A 21,461-nucleotide genomic window follows, 5' to 3' on the forward strand; every position below is an offset into this window, starting at 1 on the left:
TTGACAGCAATTATTTAAAAATCTGAAATGCTTGAGTGGATTGAGTTCTTAAAATTAATATTTTATAAGCTACTTCCTGTTACTCTTTTAAACCTAAAGCACAAACCGATGCTATGTGCGAATTAAAATATGCACAGTACAGTTTGATTCAACAGAAGAATAAATGAAAAGCTTCCTTTAATAGAATTAAGAATCCCAATCACATTTACAAACAGCTCCCCAAAAATCACATTTACAAACATCTCCCCAAGGTAATAAAAAATTGGACTTTGGTCTTTTGACTCTGGCCAAGGAAGCACTTTTGTTAACGATGGTTAGGCACCTAAAATTTCATTTTTAGAAAAGTGTGTGCTTGAAGCATTTACAGTTGGACACTTCTGTTGCGCTGAAATAATTATTGCAAGTTGACAGTGACCGCACTGATCATATAGGTCAAAAAGTTCTAAAAAGTAAAAAGCCCTGCTAATAGATGCAGAAGAAATCCCTAAGCAACTTTAAACAGAGAGCCAGCATTTGGGTAGCTTGCCTAAGTGAACATAGGACAAACATTATTTTCCTTCAGTGAGGATGGTGACACACCAGTTGTCTAACAAACTAATGGGGGAATAAAGAATAAAAGCATATCAGATTAATGTGTTTGATAGTGATTGAACAAATGTAATCAGCTGAACAATGTTTACTAGATTGCATTCCCCTTTTTCTCCTTCACAGCCAGAGGAGGATAGGTGGTCATTTTATTTCTGCAAAGCAGACATAACTTCTGGGGAAATATTCTAGCTACAATTTTAGCCACAATTACTTGAATAAGAGTTGTAGGAGTATGTGGAAAAGTTTCTTGGAAAAAAAAAAATTAGATGCCTTCCTGGACAAGTGATTTTTTTGCTTCAACAGCTATATTAGAGTAAAAATTAATGTACTTATAAATTTATTTAAAACTAATTTATTTGTAAATTAATTTTTCAATTAATTTTTCAATTTGTAAATTAAACCATTTTTCAACTATTATCCAAACACGGTGCCAGGGTTTTACAAAAGGCTTTGTTCACTGGGGTATTATGTGACAAGTTAGAGTTAGATTTTAAATGGAGATGACCAGAATGGAGGACTCAACAGGAAAATATAAGCAGCTTCATCAGATACAATCTGTATCATTTCCCCTTGCCACTCTGTTCTCACACCTGGTTTTATAAATGAACAAGACAAAGCACTTATCCTTAGAAAGTGTTGAAGAGGAAGCTGTAGAAACAATTATGAAAAGGTTAGTTGTAACATAATAGTTTCATTGGAGAAATTAGACTTCAAATGAATATATTTTCTTATAAATTAAGGTTGGAATTATTTTTACACTGAGCATTCATTACTCTTATAACAAAAAACTAGACAAAAAAATCATGAAGACACGTTAGTAACTATATCCAGGGTAGAGACTCAGAGACAGTATTCATGTTCCCTCAAATGAACTACCAACATTGGATTAGAATTTTGGGGGGAGGGGATTAGAATGTTTAAAACAATTATTATAATGATCATGCAATGGAAAAAAAATATCCTTAATTAACAGAATAAAACAATAGAATGGGAAAATGAAAAGTACAATAAACACAACATACCAACGATCTGATATTAGAATGTAATCCAACCTCCTTTTTTTTCTGCAATAGTAACAACATGAATCACATTTGTATTCTTTGTAGGTAAATATTTAAAATTAGTTGGCATTTCAGGGACAGCAGTATAGGAGGCACATGAGATTGAGAAATAATCTTTGAAGACAGAGAACAGATACTTAGAAAAAACCAGCTCAGTGTCTTTTTATCCAGAGACTCATAAGTTACTTAACTTCTCTGGGTTTGAAAAAGAAGAATGTTATCCACAAGTAGGATTATTCTGAGGCTTCTAGGAGATTATACATGTAAAGTACATGGCACATAGTGGGTGCTAAATAAACCATTGCAGCTGATCATTGCAGTTGATAAATAAACATGTCTGTAAATCAGCCAGAAATCCAACAGAAGATGACCTAGATGTTAGGAAAGGCAGCAAAGGGGCTGCCCAAAATTTAAATGACATGCAAAATAACTTTTCATTCATAAAAAGCTGAGAATTATGTATATCAGGAGAAATGAACATAGATTTACATAACTCATTTAAAACTATATATATACCTATATTAAGAGATTTAATTCAATCATAAACATTCAAGTAATTAAACTCTAAATAATGAAACAATCAAAAGCTTTTAAAATGTATCTTCAAATTGAATGCAAAACCTATGTTATACACTAATGAGATTTTTTTTTTTAGTATTCTGCCAAAAAGTAAACATCTTTCCAAGGGAATATAATGAGCAGTGAATTACTTATGTATTACCATGCAAGATTAAACTACTATGGAAAATAGTTATTTTAAAATAAAGCTTCCTTAAGTACAAAGCATTTCAAACTTAAACTCTAAATTTAAAGTTTATGTAAATTATTAATGAAAACCACCATAACCCTACTGGCTTAAATTGTGTTACGTTAGTAATGATCAAAATTCTATCTGCAATTTTTAAAAGAACTGTAAAATTTCTGGGGCACCTGGGTGGCTCAGTTGGTTAAGCATATGACTCTTGATTTCAGCTTGGGTCCTGATCTCAGGGTCATGAGATGGAGCCCCACACTGGGCTCAGCGCAGAGTCTGCTTGTCTCTCTCCCTCTGCTCCTCCCTCCACTTGTTTATTCTATCTCTAAATAAATAAATTAATTAATTAAATAAAATCTTTTAAAAAATAAAAGAAATAAAACTATAAAATTTCATTGATGCTTATTATATTAATGTAAATCACCACAGTATATGAACAATATAATCTAAATGAGTTAATCTCATCTGTAAGGTTTTTGGCCAACAATTTTATATAAATTGGATGCAGATTATGCCATTCCTTCACTGGTGTACCAATTCCTGAGCTCCTAATATTTCTTCAAATGTATATTTTATTAAGAGAAAAAAAGAATCTTGTAACAATTCAACTAGCATTGAATCTTGGTGTATTTAGCTGATATCCAGACACTTAAAACATAACATTCTAAAATTAAATTTAGTCTGAAAATCACTCACTAATATTCATAAAATGGAACCTGATTTTGAGTGACACTAAATTTCTAAGTACTGACATTCATTTCTAAATGAGAACTGAAGAATTCAGGATAGTCAAAATGAATCATTAGGAATTAGACACATTTTCAAACTTCTTAATTTAAAAGAGATGCCAGGTTTTCAATTTGGTATCTTGTTCCCATTAATGAAAAAAAATTACATCTCCTTCTAAGTCCAAATTCTTTACTGTGAAAAACAATTCTCTTTTAAGCTTTTTCTCATAATCTTTTTTACTACAATGAAATCCTTGAACTCCAGAGACATTATTTTATCTTGAGAAGTTATCTGTATGTGAATCAAAAAAGATAGGAAAGAGAACAAGATACCTAGCTATAAAACTCACTTGTACATTGCACTGTACACACTCCAGATGACCAGTGAGGTTCATGGCATGAGTATCAGCATCATCACAGAACTTGCCAGAATCACAGACTCTCAGACCTACTCAATTAAAACCTGCTTGTTCGTAAGATCTGATGGTGGTAAGAGTGATTTACGTGCGTATTAAAGTTTGAGCCGCAATGGTAAAACGATTTGGTCCACAGATATTAGAAACATCTGATTCTTACTTAGGCTTATCAATAATGAAATCAGGTTGATCCAGTGATGAAGTTACTCTATATACTTAAATGTTAGGAAATCGGGGCTGAATGGCACTTCAAAACTGTAATTTCCTCCAAATCTCCACCCTTAGGACAATTAAGAAAAAAAAAAAAAAACTATTAGAGACATGTTACATCCTTAGTTTAAACTACCTCTCGTCTCTCAAATCTACCGTCACTTTGCTTTGCTTTTCTTTGCTTTGTTTTGCTTTGCTTTCTTTGTTTTGTTTTGGAGCCCAAGAAACCAATTTCAGGAAACTGAGTCAATTGCACTAGAAAACAGCTAGCTTTCTACTGAGTAGGCTTATTGAAGGCATGAATACTCTATTTTAAGAAAGAGATCACACAATTATTTGGCTTTATTTACAGAGGGAGAAACAACTTTGTGCTATTTCTAACAACACAATATAGGTACACTGAAGAAACTTTTTCATGTAATTCTAAGAATGTTATATTTAGGGAAAAATAAACCAGTTGTTCTCCTCAGCATGAAAGCAATAAATGGTCATCCAAATTACTCAGGAGAAGTAATACTGAGTTTTTGTCTTCTTTTAAAGAGTGGATGATTACTTGAAGTTCTACAGAATCAGAAATAGTTCATACTGAGCTCCACAGGAAGTAGGAAATAAGGCTCATCATGTCCTACCCAAGAGAATCTGAACAGCTGTTCTTTAATTTGGGAGACTGGATGATGACTGTGACAAGTGAAAGTGCCTAAGATTTAACTGCGTTGGAGTCTGAACATTTTTTTATACCCTATTTGACAAAATGGGAGAAAGGAGACATTAACTACAGGGAAGAAGAGACGTGGAGACAGAGGTATTTCTTCTGTCCTTTATGTGGTAACATCGATTCAGTGGTAGGAAATTAGTCTGTGTGCAAGTATATGCCTATGTGAAACAAGTGTCTAAAACACGCTCTCATTCGTTGATAGGCCATTAGTCACAATGGGATTAAGCAGATCATCTCTCTAATATCCACAAAGGATTCATCTATTGAGTCTAAAATACCATCAGGCTGCTATTCCTCTTCCTCATTTCTAGTCCTTCCTCGGTGTTAACCTTCAGGTAACCAAAATAGTTTTCCTACAAGACTTCATTTAAAATGCAGGCAATTAAAAATAGATTTTGAAATTTTCAGAGGAAGTTATATTATGATTCAAAATATATTATCTTCATTCATGCTCAATTTTTCCACATTATCACTTAAAATGCAATTACATGATTTGTGCTGAGGGGTCTGAGCTTTTCATGTAATCATTCAAGAATGCAAAGTAGATTAATTAAATTTGGGGGAAATCTATCCTTATCACCATTCAAAAGAAGATTAATATATTTTCTCTAATTTACAGAATTAGAGAACTTAATCATGGATTTATGGATAAAGCACTCACATTTCTGAAATAGAAGTGAATTATCAGCAGTCCAAGAACTCACAGCTTGTGATTTCCATTAATTGTCTCCCAGTACCTATTTTAATTCTTTACCCTCGGCCGACGTGGTAAGTTTTGTTAGCGCCACAACTGGTCATTTATCCAAGAGGTGGTAACAGAGAAGAGTGCTTTTGTAATAGAAGATCTTTTGTTCTGAGAACGTATTATCAGGAAGATAATATTAGTAAGTTTTAGAATTGCCTTTTCTAAAATGATACTGTGACTGAAATGTTGCTTTTATATACAGATCAGATCTTTATAACACAAAATAGAATGGTGGGTGGCTCAAAATTGGGATTGTAAGTGCAAAGAATATGCCTGATTTGGGATAAGAATTAAAATACAATATAAACAAGAGCTGGATGAAATATCACCAAGTTCTCAATTCTTCACATCTGTAGTTTTTGTTAGAATCACTGCAAGCTCCTGCAGGCATCGTCTTTTCAAAGTGTCCCTGGGCAGTCTGCCCCGGAGGTTATATTGAATTATTGAGAGTTGACAACCTGGTTTGATCTCCATTTTAGCCATTAGCTAACTTGGTTGGTCAAATCGTATTTCTGGGCATTCGTATTACCACCTTTAACTTGAAGTGATCGATTATATCGGTGATTCTCAAATTGAGAACCTGGACAAACCGCATCAGAATCACCTGGGAATTTGTGAGCAATGCTACCTCGCAGGCCTTCTATCCTGACTACATTAGAAAGTCTGGGTGTGGGCTTCAGCAATATGTGTGTTAACAAGCCAGCCAAATGATTCTGATGTACTCAAATTTGGAGACCGTTGGATTATGTGATTTCAAAAGTTTTTCTAGCTGTGAGATAATTAGCCAATAGAATGACTTATTTATGAGCTTGAGTCAAAGACTTAAGGAGTTAGGTCAAAGATTTTATCTTTCTTAGCCCCAGAACCTAGAATGCCTCAATGAACGAATGAATGATTGGGATATCATCTCCATAGGAAAGTAGCCTCCTCTCCCCTGAAATCCCAATTACACATTACCTATGATGATTTTATGGCAAAAGTCATCCTTTTATTATTGCTGACCTGTTATTACTTTCACTTGTGTGTATGTCTTATCTTTTCTATAAAGCAGGCACCATTCACAGCAGGTTTTCCTTCCCACAGAGCAGTGGTTCTTGAACTTTACCATGAATAAAAGTATATGGAGGGTGCATTAAAACACAGATTGTTGAGTCCCAACCTTAGAGTTTCAGATAGAGCAGGTCTGAGTGGGTCCTGCATTTTTAAGAAGGTAATGCTGATGCTGCTGGTCTGGGGATCTCACTTTGAGAAACACTGTCACAGAGCAAACCCTATTGGGCACATGGATGACCTCTTGTGGAGCCAACAGAAAGCTTATAGTGTTTGCTGAGAGTAAGGAATTAAATCAGTTAAGTTTTAAGATGTTTTTAAATTTTAACAAGAAGCCTAAAACAAGTATAGAGCAGATACACCTATATGTCTATAATATGTATAATATGTACACGTGAGCTATTTTTCTAAGTAGGAACATTTACCACTAACAGTCTTTGATAAACACAGCATAGTGTATACTTTTTATTATTCTTTTTCTAAATGGCTTATTACTCTTCACAAAGAAACTTTTTTTGGGGAGGGTGGGTGGGATCAAACTGTTTTATTGAGAGGCTTTAGGGGAGGGTCAAAGGGCTGGGAGAACAATGAGATTTGAAGTCCTCCACCTGGCTGGGATCTCCTCAGCTTCACAGACACCAAAAAACATAGAAACTTCTTAAAAATCTTAAGGGTAATAAATGAGATTATTTTTAACATGTTGTAATATGAAAATTCAATTTGTTTCTACTAGTTTACATATTTCTAGGTTCTCTCTCAAGTGAATTACTTTATAGGTTTCTTGAAAAGTTTTGAAACTCTTGCTTAGATAGCAATTCTATTCGGTACCAGTTAGTCAAAAATACTCTAAATCCAAAGAGACCTGAGTTTCATTCAGCAAATAGGCTTAGGAAGACAAAGGGATGAGAAGTTGAGTCATAGATTAGAAACAATCCAGGCAAACAAGACTGGGGCGAACACTACTAAGTTTCTTTTTGTTGTTCTTTTCTTTTTTTTTTTTTTTAAGATTTATTTATTTTAGAGAGAGAGAAAAAGTGTGTGGGGGGAGGGGCAAAGGGAGAGGGAGGGAGGAATCTCAAGCAGACTCCCTGCTGAGCGTGAAGCCTGATGCGAGGCCTGATCTTAGGACCCTGAGATCATGACCTCAGCTGAAACCAAGAGTCTGGCACTTAACCGACTGCACCACCCAGGTGCCCCAATACTACCAAGTTTAATGAGAATCTACCATTCAGATAAATAGAATTCCAGGTGTTCAAATTAAAAAGATAAAGTAATTTAAGAAACAAAGGTCTAGCATAAGAAAACTCCAGTATGTGATAATAGAAATTCGGAGTGTTAGCTACTTGTTATTTGTATTATAAAATACTTTATCCATTTTCAAATGATTCAGAGGTGGGACCATTAACAAGTAAGTTTCTTAATTTCACCTTAAATATGATTAAATTTAGGGCACCTGGGTGGCTTGGTCCAGCGTCTGACTCTTGGTTCCCGCTCAGGTCATGGTCCCAGGGTGGTGAGATTGAGCCCCTTGCAGGGCTCTGCACTCAGCGCAGAGTCTGCTTGTCCTTCTCCCTCCCCCTCTGCTCCTCCCTCCACTCACTTTCCCTCTCCCTCTCAAATAAATAAATAAAATCTCAAAAAACATATGATTAATTTTTTTTAAAGATTTTCTTTATTTATTCATGAAAGACAGAGAGAGGGAGTCTGAGCAGGGAGCCCGATGCTCACTTGATCACAGGACCCTGGGATCATGACCTGAGCTGAAGGCAGACACTTAACCGACTGAGCCATCCAGGCGCCCCATATGATTAAATTTTTATATTAGTTTTCTCACAATCATATCCATTGCCTAAACCAAGGCATACCTGCATTTGGAAAGCCAATGCAAAGCAGGGTGCAGGTTTATAACAAAATATACTAATTTCCCATAAGTTCTGTCTGGAACTCTTTTGATTTTGTTCCTGACAACTCTACAGAAAATTGAGTCTCATGAACACTATAATAGCATTGCTATTCCAGGGGCGCCTGGGTGGCTCAGTCGTTAAATGTCTGCCTTTGGCTCAGGTCATGATCCCAGGGTCCTGGGATCGAGCCCTGAGTCGGGCTCCCTGCTCAGTGGGAAGCCTGCTTCTCCCACTCCCCCTGCTTGTGTTCCCTCTCTCTCTGTATCTCTGTGTCTCAAATAAATAAAATCTTTAAAAAAAAATAATAGCATTGCTTTTCCAAACTATAAATTTTCAGGATTAATGTATAAAAGAACAGGCCACAAGTTTCATTCTATGTTTGCCTACATTTGATGCAGAACTTTGAAATATTCTAACTTTTCTGGTAATTGTAAACTATTTTTAGGGTACTAGTCAAACTTATTTCCTTTTCCCTTGTGACTAATCATTCATTCATTCATTCATTCATTCAGCTGAGTGTTGATTCATGCCAGCCTCTCTTCTAGGCAGTGGGGATAAAAGGATGAGTCTTGCCCTTATAGACCTAACTTCTAGTGGAGGAAATCAGTAATAAAATTCATTCTATAAACATATTACACATATTAAAGGCACAGATGGATTCTTATTCTTGGTACAGTGCTCATTTGATGCTCAATATTTAACTGACTATATGAATGCATTCTTCACGGTTTACAGATAGTTTAAATAAAATAAGGATAATGAGTTAAATATATATTTGACCTCATCATCTTTAATTTTTTTTTTTTTAAGATTTTATTTATTTGCGAGAGAGAGAATGAGAGACAGAGAGCATGAGAGGGAGGAGGGTCAGAGGGAGAAGCAGACTCCCTGCTAAGCAGGGAGCCCGATGCGGGACTCGATCCCGGGACTCCAGGATCATGACCTGAGCCGAAGGCAGTCGCTTAACCAACTGAGCCACCCAGGCGCCCTTGACCTCATCATCTTGTATAATACAGTATTCTAACTAAATTTTCTGATAATTATTTTTTGAGACTCTAAATTATTTTTGAGACTCTAATATCAGTTAAGAAACTTCATTAATGCATATAATACATCATAAATTTAAATGTGCATTTTAATATAATTATTTTTCCCGATTCAAAATGTAAAATATTATGGTCGAAATCCTAAGTAAATCCTTCTTCTATTACTTAGCAATCCTTCTGTTCTCAGTCTGCAGATTCTACAAACACAGCATCAATCCCCACCTTCCTCCACTTCTATTCCCAGAAACCACACACTTAAATCTAAAGAAGGATGAAAGGTAATTAGAGTTATATTGCATATATTAGCCATGGTGTGAAGTAGGGAGTTATATAAGAGAGTAAATTATGGTTGCTATAGGAAACATAATTTGGTATTTGGAGCAAAAGCTTTAATTCTATTCAGGTCAACTATGTTTTAAAGAATAATACCAAGAGAAAAATACTCTGAAAGATCAATTTTTTAAATAACAAACTTACAGAGATTTTATTTTTGCTCTAAAATGCATATAAAGAATAGCCAAGAAAATACTTGTTTCACAAATTGAATAAGGAAATGAAATTTCAGTGGCACTGATACTGACAACAATCATAAAATTCCTCACTTACTCTACTATATTCCTTATTTGTGTCCTATTGCTTAGAGAAACCGGATTCTATACAAAGTTTGTATTCTGATAGTAGAAATGTAAAAATCAGGTTCCTGTAATCTCTTTAAGTTCTGATATGCAATACTTTAAAATACATTTGGAATTAATTGCAGACAACAAAATCTGTTCATATTCTCTGGCAAATGAAAGACTGTGTTTTTAATAGTCAAAATGGGCCAGACTTGGGAAGTCAGGGGGAAAAAAAAAGAATTTGGACGGTCAGAAAATTTTTGTAATGTGAAACTTGGCAATTCTCACTGTGTGGCACTATGGTATCATTTTCATCACAGAGGTTTTTTTAATTGCATGTTAAAATGACTAAACAGAAATAACTTTCTAGGAGGCCAAAATTTTGTTTATTTATTTCTAGTGTTATTACTCTATACAGTTTCCAGAATTGTTAACAGCAAAATGGCACTATAGTCCCCCTGTGCATGCACTTTTGATGCTTCCCTATAGGCTAGTACACATCAATTATATTACTTGTAATTAAGAGGGCAAATATTTTGCCAAAATCACCACCACCATGATAAATCCAAACAACTACTATATGACTTTTGGGTAATTCACATGCATGTTTTTTTTTTTTTTCCTATTCATAAATGCTACTCCTCTGAAGAAAAGTTTAAAAAGAAAAATTGTTAGTAATTTGCTACAAAATGTAAACTAGAGAGCCTTCATGATAGTACTTTAAGAAAATAATTACTACTTTTTTTTTCAAATAGTAGTCAAATGGTGATTAATCAAAGGGTGAATTTCATTTCCATCAAAAACACTGCATTGAAAAATTCTAAGCTATAAAAGGTAAACACAAATAATGACATTGCAAAAACATCCTACACAATTAATTTATATGTTTAAATTTATGAATACATATATTTTCTTGGCTACTGGCTACAGTGATTCATAACTGAATATTTCTCTCATTATAAACTTTTTAATTAGAAAGAAAACAATGCTCCCCAAAGCCAATAAAAGCTAGAGATAAGGAAAAAAAAATGTTGCAGAACAGCACAGATTATAAAAGAAGAAAACGAGTATAAGAAAAACTGGAAATTTAGATTAACCAAATCTGTTTTCTCTATCTTAACTATGATCACATTGCAAATTAAATCTGATGTTTCCATTTTCAGTTTAATACAAAGATATTACAGAGAATGAAATATTTCTACTAACGTCATTCATTCTAATATGATTATTCTTAAATTTGAGAAGCAAGTTCGAGAAGCACCCAAATCACTCATCCACTTTCACCAAACAATACTTTTTATTGTACAGAATTGTTTCATTTACTGCCTACCTTCCTTACAGAGCCTCTTCTGGCTGATTAGAGCCTTTTGATGGGCTTGGAGTTTGTTCTCGCTCAGTTACAAAACTGTTAAATCTCCTACTTACTAGGAACGTCAGATTTCCAAATGTGCCCGGTATGAAATGTAGGATCACAATTGTCTTACCCCTAGGGTGTCTTAATTGTCTGGTTGCTTAAAGTTTTTAGGGGTATATTGCACAGGTTTTAAAATATCTATTTCGTTTAAAACTTAAGAACAAAAGCAACCATGTCTCGTTCAGAATAAATCAAATATCCGTGGTCACTGAGTTAATTCCACATTAATGAACTTGCTGACAGGATACTTAATGCTGTGTTTCAGGGGTTGGCAGCCGCAACATATGTGCTGGCTGGAGACTCCAGATTCCAGAGGCACTTCATTACAAAGCAATCACCGCTGCCTCTGCTGGCCCCTTCTTGACAGCCTGGCTAAGGGGTTTGGACACAGGTAGGTATGTGCAGTTAACCAGCAGGAGTCCACCCTGGACAAACTCAGTCATTTGTTCGGAAGGTAGCTAAGAAAAAGGAAGGAAGGAAATGGAGGGAGGGGTGGAGGGAGGAATTGTAAAAGGCAAAATAAAGAGGGACAGGATGCATAAAACACATCCTTTCTCCCCCCAAAGTGAGGAGTCCAGATGTTGAATAGGGGCCTGGATAAACAGGGAAGAGATTGTGAGGTGAAGGAAGCGGAGTAAGGCTAAAAACCTCCTAGATGTCTTCCAATGAAGGTTTAAGGGATCCCAAACAAAACTAAAAAACACTGTTGCCCTTGACCTCCCTTTCAGGATTCCTCCTATACATCTAGGTCTCTCTAATTAGTCATCAGCATGCCCTAAGTTGCTCCCCGACTATCCAAGTTCATTGCCCCAACCAAAGCACACCTTCCTTTTAAATTATATTCCTTCTTCCAGGTAGCTAAAATCCCCAATAAATCTCAATCCCTGAATACTGTGTTTTTCTCTTTTGTGTGCATTTAATGAGCTGATCAAAGTGATATATCCCAAGCACAAGAGAGAACATTGATATTTTAATAGAAAAGCATTAACTGTGATGCTCTGGAATAAGGAAAGGTTTTTGCTTTGTTTTGTTTTGTTTTTTTGAATCTTGGATTTCACAATAGTTTCTTGGAGTAAGGAAAGTCTTAAAAGTGTGCTGTAGGTTCAACATTTCTCTCCTCTGATTTATGCCTGTCTCCTCCATCTCTGCATGGTCAAGTCCATAGCAATGGTTCTCAGCCAGGGGCTTTTATGCCCCTGGCCCCAAGGAATGATTTGGCAAGGTCTGCAGATCTTTTTCGTTGTTGGCTGGGTTGAGGGGCTTCAATGGGCACCGAGGGTGCAGAGGCCAGGGATGCCGCTAAACATTCTAAGATGCACATGACAGCAACCCTCCATAAAACAGAATTATCAAGCCCAAAATGTTAATAGTCCTGAGGTTGAGAAGCCCTGAGTTAGAGTCAAATTTATTACAGTAGCATTATCACGCCATCCCATAGACTTCTTCACCCTTGGCTGCTAGCAGAACTAAGCCTCAGTAAATCCTGAGTCACAGTGAATCACAGATTTGAACACGAGGAAATGCTCTGTCCTGGAGGAATGCAGGAGTGGGGGTGTGGGCTGAGGAACAGTTCTACCTCAGCCCACCCTGCCCTTCATCCCCCTCTCAGCTCCATCACACTCGCCTGCCTGAGCAACAAGGGTACCAGACCGCCTGCTGAATGATGCCCAAATGACAAAGGAAAATACTTTATTGCCCTTCCCACTATCTATGCTTCCTCGAGAACAAAATAAGTGCTGGTTTGTACAAAGATGCAGGAAAGACAGTTTTGTTCTTTGGATTAAGTTTTTGTTTGCTGTTGTCTCTGCCTTTCAAGGTAAAAGATTCTCTTTAAAAAAAGAATGCATTTGGGCTCTATCTCAGTTTTTGACCTCTGCTCAAGATTAGTGAGGAGGAAGAGATGGTCTGGAAATATTTTTAGGCAGTCCTAAGTACATTAAAATGAATATTCCTATGATTGAACTCATTTTTTAAAAACTTCCTTCATTAGTTTTTAAAATTAGTTTTTAAAATGAAGCACAGAGACTATGCCCAAAGGTCGTATCTGTTTAGTGGGCAGCTTTCTCTAACTAGTCGGATCTGTTTCAGGCTGGACTTCCAACATAGCCTGGAGAAGACTTCTCTCTTTACACTATTACACAGAAAACACATTTATATAGCCATTAGGTAATCAGTTCTTAGATTTTTTTTATCAATTAATACAGATTACATTTGTAACAGAGAAAACCATTTGCATAAGCCATATGTGGATGAATGAAATGATATACAAAAAGAAAAATAACAGGTACTATGACAAAAAAAGCTAAGTAACCAAACTCAGAGTAAAGAACTCCAAACTCAAGCCTTTTTCTACTAGATGATAAAGATGTTGAAATCAAACTTAGAAATATACTTTTGCAATTCTCTTACCCACTTACAATGTAGAATGCAAAACTATCTAAAATATATTTTAAAATATTTTTTGTTGACATATATGTTCATAAAGAATTATGCTAGTACAGATCTCTATAGAGGCTCTTTTCTTGAATGAGATATAATTCAATATAATGTTAGTCTTTAAAGAGAATGTTTAAAAATATTATATTAATATGTATAATATTAAATAACATTAAAATATTCTGAATTCATGAGTAAAACCAAATTTTGAAAACTTTTTTATAAATGGTCAGATAGGTGTAAAATATTAAGACCTTTGCTTTCATTATAAAACTATAAGTAGTAAATTTGCATCTCATAAATGGTTCTATAATCAGATTAAAAAAATAAGCAGTGAAGTATCTTCAGATGAACTATTCTGCTATCTCTGTAGTTCTCTACCTTACCACATTTAAAAAGTATGTTGTTAATTCAGGAGACAGTCTACATAAAACAGTCACTAGAAATCATCTTGCAAACTGCAGGACGTTAATAATTACAACTCCCTTCAATTTCTATGGTTTTACAATAATTGCTATTATTGTTACCTCGTACAGCTTTTCAAACAACACTTCCTTCTCAGAGCTGATTGCCTTCTTCCAATGAGTACCAAAGGCATGAAAACCAGAGCCTTTGTATAAAATTACTATAAGCTTAGCAAACTTAAAGCATCAGCTTAATTCTTTGGCACACTCAGTTTTAGAAGAATATCTCCTACAAAAGAGATCTCTTACCCTGAATCTTCTCCGCGCAAAGAACCCCAAAAGACTGTATGCCAACAATTGCTTCTTTTTTTTAAAGAATATAATCTAAATTGTATTTTCTTTTTTTGTTTCCTCATTTAAATTTTTTTTAAAACAGTGAATACAAATCTCATGTCTTTTCCTCCATTTTCCCCTCTTCCCTTTGACATGAAAATATGGAACCAACCTGATCTCCTATTTCTAAATGTTCAATTTTAGCTAACCTCAAAAAGGAAGTGGGAAACGATGCACAAAATTACAGAGTCTCACGTGCAACAGAACAACTATTAATTACACAAACCTCATGGGATCCATTTTTATTTGCAATATCCACATACCTTTCAAAGTTCCAATTCTCAACAGATTTACCTACTCTATTTGCCTGCCAGACAGACCCACAGTATTATATTATAATTGATGGCACATGCAGCTGCACTTTTCCATATATTCCTTTTGTTTAATATATGCTATTTTCACAGCTTAGAGTGATAAAAGGACAATATTGTTGCTCCTTTGCCTGGCTTCCTCCTATTTAAGCATTAGTCCTTACACCACAGCTAATAGTATGTGCTCAACAAATGCTTATTGAATACTGAATAAATCAATTTCAGCTATGTTTATGGACTTCCACTGCAAACATATTCTTAACAGTCAAGAAATAATCTCGGGCTATTTTTCGGCACCTGTATCCTAAAGGCATCAATAATCTTTCTCTTTTCTATTAAAAAAACAGTGTGTTTGTTACATTGCACAATTACCACAAATAAGCCAACCAAACATATTCAAACTTCTAATAAACTTAGCCACACATAATTTTGTCAGATAATTCATTTAAAAAATGTTGTTCAGTCAGTTGGACAAAAAAAGCACATAATTTCTGTTCTAAGAAAACCTTTCCTCAAAGATTTCTGCTTAAAACCAAAGGAAGACTACTAAGAGCTGCACCCTCTAATTTACAAAACAGATTAATACTCATTCTTCCAAAAGATTAAAATGCATAAGAAAACAAGATGTGTGGTAGGTTTATGGTATGCACTGTCCCAGAATGAGTAACTGTGCAACCACAAGACACTGACCGGATTCCTGGGAAGTCCAGCTAAGAAACTGAGTGTGTGTATTTATACACACACACACGACACATACGTGTGCTTACCATGACCTGAAGACTTAAATTCTCTAGTTTGTTTTGTGTTTTTTTAGAATCCTTGCTGGGATATGTGGAAAGTTAAAATCCTTGCTTTTTAATCTTGCAACAAAGAAAAGACAAATACTAAGACATTCTTTTCAAAATTTTTGAGGGGAAGAAATGTTGATTCTTATTATTTAGGCCATGATCCTATTCTTCTCATTTTAGTCAACTTCTGAAGTTAACACTGGAAACCATAGCCAAACTGTTCACATAATAATGTGAAAATGGTTAAACACTCTACCGGCAATGTGTCTATACTGGTCCACGCTCCACAGTTTAACAGTCTGATTGTAAATGGTCTGTGCCTTCTTCAGCTATAAATTTCAATCAAGAGTACTTTATGACTTTGTGGTAGGTAGCACTCTAAAATGTGTGACATGGGCCTGTGTCCCTAAATATCTAGGTGGCTCTTGATATAGTACTTATTTGGAGTTTGGACTATTCTACTGGTTTTCAAAGTGTGGTCCCTAGTACAGCAGTATCAACGTCACCTGGAAACTTGTTAGAAATAAAAATTATGAGCTCATACTGAGACATACTAAATAAGAAACTAGAAGGCCCAGCAATACCTGTTTTAACTTCCAAGTGATTTTGATATGTAGACAAGTTTAAAAACCTCTGGCTACATAATCCTAAAGCCTTCTCAAACCATCGAAATCCATTGTTATTAAATCAAATATATCTTCTGGAACTAGAACCACATTCAATCAAATGCACTCAATTATTCCTAGTAATCTGAGTAAAATCTCATAATAAAAAATATCACATTCTATTAGTAGTATTTAGAAATTTGCTGCATTTTCACAAGGACATTTATATTAGCAAGCTTTTCCCGATTAAGTGGACAGTGTGACAAATATTAGAGATCACTTTAACTAACACTGGTGATCTCTGAATTAAATCTTTGCTTCCTTTATAAGTAGGTGCCTTATTCCAGCTGTTGTGAAAACTAAATATATACTTTTTGTGACATTTTGCATGTATTTCTCAAGGTCAGCTGCTATGAGCAGTGTTCTCTCACTTTCCCACCCTACCTGTGAGAAATACTGGACTTTGACTCAAAAGGTGCAATTACATGCTGGAGAAAACATTTATGAAACGACCAGAACAGACCAAAGAAATGAGGCATTTTAGGATCCCCTCCTGCAGAAAAGGTTAACTAGTCAGGAAGCACGAAGCCTCCTACTTTTAAAGTAACCCCAAACAGATATGATCCTAACATGTGATTCGGTGAAGTCTATTTCTATAGTTAACAACCCAGAAATTGTTTTACTTAAGCCATAAATCCCAAACATGACATTGTTAGACTTCCGATGATGATACCTTCCATTTTTCTGAGGTTCTTACCAAAGGAGGACAAAAATAATCCTTTGAAATGACACAAAGCTTGGATGACAGGGACCAAAAGGAAAAGCTGTTAAAAAACAGCAGGGGTCAAATTTAAAAGTTAACTTTTGCTCTCCAAGATAAAGGTTCCTTTCCCACCCAGTTTCTGTTGGGGCAGGTGATTGCCTTACAGCAAACTCCCACGCTTCCTTTAACACTCTCACGTCAACCCAACTTTTTCATGGAGACAAACGCTCCTATCTTTTCACACCATACTACTAAAAGGGGCTCTTACTAGCCAAATAAGCTGACATATTCTTTTTTTTTTTTTTTTTGACATATTCTTTAAAACAATGCCCTCAATGTCTCTCAATTTTGTCAAGAAAATAATGGAGAAACCTACAAAACCCAGAACTACTACATTTCTGCTCCAGGCACACACACAGAATTGCTTTCATTGAGAATCCAGAAAGCATTTATTTTACAGTACTCAGTAAAAGCATATTAAAATCTTCTGCCCTGGCATCTCAGACCTATAAAGTATTTAGTCATGCAAGTGACTAAATCCTGTGTGAAGATGATTAATGCATCCAGCAACCTAGTTCATTTCCAATTTGCCGTTTTCAAACACTTTCAAACTCCTTTCAGGAGTATATACATGTCTTAAGTTAGTTAGATATTTGGCAGCACTTTATGTCAAAAGGTTTCTAAAGAAACAAACAAACAAACAAACAAGAACCAAAGCCGTAAGAAACAGTCACCAAATGTCTTTTTAAAAAAATCCTTCACATAGCACTTGGTATAGGTCTTCAGAATTTTCAACACTTTACATCTACTGAAGAACTAAAATTTACTCAAATGCAAGACTTAACATTTGCAAAGACATAAATTTGTTTCTCTTAATTTCTGTATTTATCATACACATACTGCCTTTCAACTGAGTGATTCTAAACTTATGTGAGATCAAGAATGAAAAAAATGGCCATAGGACCTCACAGGCCAATTCTCTATTCTTCCTCCATGCTGGAAGAGTGACAGGTCACCTGGGCAAAGGACAGAACATTTTAAGGCAAGATGTTAATAGCTTTAAAGATGCCTGTGGCCTGTAACTTCTTTTGGCTTCCCCAACAGACGACTTCACCTACACTTCACATAGCTAAGGTGTATCATGTGCTCTTGATGTATAGTCATATACTTTATTTTATTCTACAGAGGTTATATTAGTAAAGTGGCCCTTAACTGAAATAAAATAGAGTAAAAAGTTCACACTGCCTCCTACTGTTAGAAGGAAAATTTCATGAGGTCAAAATGGTCCACAAATTGCCGTTTAATGGGAGTAAAGAATTTATCTTAGTTTTTTCTTTCTCTTTTTAATATAATGACCTATTTTTAAATCAAAACCTCAAGTACTAAGATACTGTCTGCAACCCATACAAATGTACTGCAGAAAACACTACTAGATATAACTTCAGGGTTGGAAATGATCTTCCTCAAACATGTTTTTGACTTGGTATGTGATGTAATTAAACAAAACAAAACACTGGAAAAAAAAAAAGAGGAAAGAAAGACAAAGAAAGAAAAGAAAGAAAAGTTAAAAGCGCTGCCCTGCCTGGTCAGGTGATGAGTGACTTTACCAAATCGAAGGCAGTATTAGCAGTTGGTTTCTCCCCTTCTCTACCCACAGTGAAGTAAACCCCTCCCTGTTAGCAGAACAGATTCAATATCCTGCCTATCTTGTAGTCAAATGATAATGGCCATACCCCCAGGGCTGCCTAGACCTTTATGATTTTCTCCCATATTTAAGGAGTTGGAAGTAATGTCACCCAACTTGTCACTGAGGTATTTCTGTTGGGGGCATCATGCACCTGCCCCTATCCACCTCAGCCATGATCCTATATTAAATCACTGAATGTGAAACACAGAAACACAAACAATAGTTTTGGGTTTGTTTCTTTAAAAATGACATTTGTATTAAAAGTCTTAAAATGAAGAGACAATGATTAAACGCGTATCTGGAATTAAAAATTACAATTAGTTAGAATTCTCTTGGTACATCACAACAGTAAAATTTTGCTCTTTGCTTCTGGAGGAACACCCTAGAACAGATAACCAAAAATTTTTTTAAAAATAATATAAAAGGGGAGCTAAATACCTGAACATTTGAACACAATGAAGCAAAATAAGAAAGAAAGAAGGGAAAAAAAAAATAAAAAAAAACATTGCAAGACATGGAAATTACACTTTAAAGGCTGGAAATAATAAAGAAATTCACCAAACAACAGGCCCTATTGTCCTGGCTCCTTCAGGAAGATTACAGAAAGGAAACTAGGAAGTGGTTTGGGGAATAGCAGATTCTGGGATATGGTGGGAAGTTCACAGGTTGGCACCGGCTGGAACAGCTGAGTTTTGAAGGCACTCTGCAGACACAGGGGTGCTGGGGGCCCTGAATCACATTTTTGAAGTCTTTGTACTGTATTTTAAAGAGCTAGTCATCAAAACCTGTCACTGCCAACCAAAAAGAACAAAAAGCTAAACTAAAAAAAAAAAAACCACACACGCACACAATAGTACACACAAAAATGTGCAGATCTGTAACATTTTTTTTCACAGCTGATAAAAAAAAAAATACTACCGTTCTCCCCCAGACTCCCCTTTGATACAGTAGGTAAACAAAATAGATTTTTTTTTTTTCCCACAAATATCAGCAGACACTTTCTGGCACCCCACACTGTATTGGCATCAGTGTTTACAGTCCCAGTTCAGATGTGCATACTTCAGATTGGATACACTGTAATAAGAATCCAACTTTGCATAGACATCCTTAGAATCACAATCAGTCACAGGGTTACCCTTCCAAGCTGGCAGAAAAGGAACCCGATCTTAATTTCCAGCTACTCCTGGAAAACAAGGAAAAAACAAAAGTTTCTTCCCTTCCTCCTGCTCCTTCATTTGGTTCTCCCGGACTTCCTTCCATGTATTTAAAACTTGGAACTAGAAAAGGGTTGTTGGGGAAAAAAAAAAAAAAAAAATCCCCCCTCCCTTTCCACCGTCTCCCCGTACTCTTCCTCCCCACCCCACTTTTTTTTTTTTTTTCCAGGCTGAAACTTTCGCTTGCTGGTGTCAAGCTGCCAATACAGCACCCTAACGGCTATTTAAACGGGGAAATATGCGTCAACCAAAATCAATGAGAAACGTACATGCTTCCAAGAGCCACATTTCCACCGGGTCTCGGATGGTGAGGACGGGGGAACCCCTTCGGACACGGGGCGGAAGCAGGGGGCGCCGGCCGCAGAGGCCAGCCGGGCTCCCGGGACACCCCGGCCAATGCAAAGTCGTCTCCAATCTCAAAGCAAAAAGAAAAATCACATTGAGAGAGTCGGGTGCTTTTGGCTTTTGTGCGCAGAGCGCGGCCGGCGCGCGGCAGCCGCGGGCGCCTCAGAGGATCACGCAGGCCGAGCAGCAGCCCTCGTCCCCGTTGGGCTGCGCCGCGTAGTTCATCTGCCGCACGATCTCTGCGAACAGCTCGTCCACCGAGGCTTTGTTTTTGGCCGACGTCTCCATGAAGGGGCAGCTCCACTCCTCGGCCAGGGCCTTGCCCTCGCCGTACGAGACCTCTCGCTCGCCCTCCAGGTCCACCTTGTTACCCACCAGGATCATGGGTACACGCTCGTACCGCTTCACGCGGATGATCTGGTCCCGCATGGGCTTGATGTCCTGGAAGCTCTGCTGGTTGACGAGGCTATAGACGAGGATGAATCCCTGGCCGTTCTTGATGTACAGGTCCCGCATGGACGCGAACTGCTCGGTGCCCGCCGTGTCCAGGATCTCCAGCACCGACGGCGACGAGTCCACCTCAATCTCCTTGCGGTAGAAGTCCTCGATGGTGGGGTCGTACTTCTCGATGAAGGAGCCCGTCACAAACTGCACGGTGAGCGCGGACTTGCCCACGCCGCCCGAGCCCAGCACCACCACTTTGTACTCTCTCATGGCTCCGTCGGCGCTCTCGCCGCGCCTGCCGCGGCCCCGTCGGGGCTGCGCGCCGGAGAAAGCCTAGGCTTGGCGGCTGGACGACTTCTCCTCTTCCTCAGCCTTGCAGGAAAAACCTAGGAGAGAGTGGCTAGGGAACGCAGGGCTCAGGAATCACCAAACGGGGGCCGGGGGCCGGGAGCCGGGGGCCGGGGGCCGGGCTGGCGAAGGCGGCGGCGCGTCCCTGGGGCGCGGGTCCGGGGCCCCGCAGCAACCCGCGGCGGCAGCGGTAGCCTTGGCGGCGGACCGGGAGGACAATGCCGGCAGCCTGTGCGAGGCGACGGTTGCAGCTTTTCGTTGCGGCCGCCCGGGAGGGCGAAAAGGTGGTGGCGGTGGGCTGCGGAGGTGGCTGCTAATTGCGCGCCGGACCGGAACGCGCGTGGCATGAGTCCCCGTAGAGCGTGCGCCCACCGCCGCGGCCCATCGCGCTCTCTCTCCCGCAGCCTCCGCGGGGCGAGGGCTTCCTACTCGCCGCGCGCAGCCCGGCCCTCCCCGCCCAGGCGAGCATGCCCAG

At 37.5% G+C, this 21,461-nt stretch overlaps 1 protein-coding gene across 1 annotated transcript; it reads right to left on the reverse strand.

Annotated features, from left to right (window-relative positions):
• Nucleotides 1-13,415: 13,415 nt before the first annotated feature.
• On the reverse strand, nt 13,416-21,435 carry RAP2B (RAP2B, member of RAS oncogene family). Its single transcript, XM_078070089.1, has one exon. The coding sequence runs from the start codon at nt 20,906-20,908 to the stop codon at nt 20,357-20,359; it is 552 nt and encodes a 183-aa protein (XP_077926215.1). The 5' UTR covers nt 20,909-21,435; the 3' UTR covers nt 13,416-20,356.
• Nucleotides 21,436-21,461: the final 26 nt, after the last annotated feature.

This window comes from Halichoerus grypus, chromosome 1 (genome assembly GCF_964656455.1).
Source record: "Halichoerus grypus chromosome 1, mHalGry1.hap1.1, whole genome shotgun sequence".
NCBI lineage: Eukaryota > Metazoa > Chordata > Mammalia > Carnivora > Phocidae > Halichoerus > Halichoerus grypus.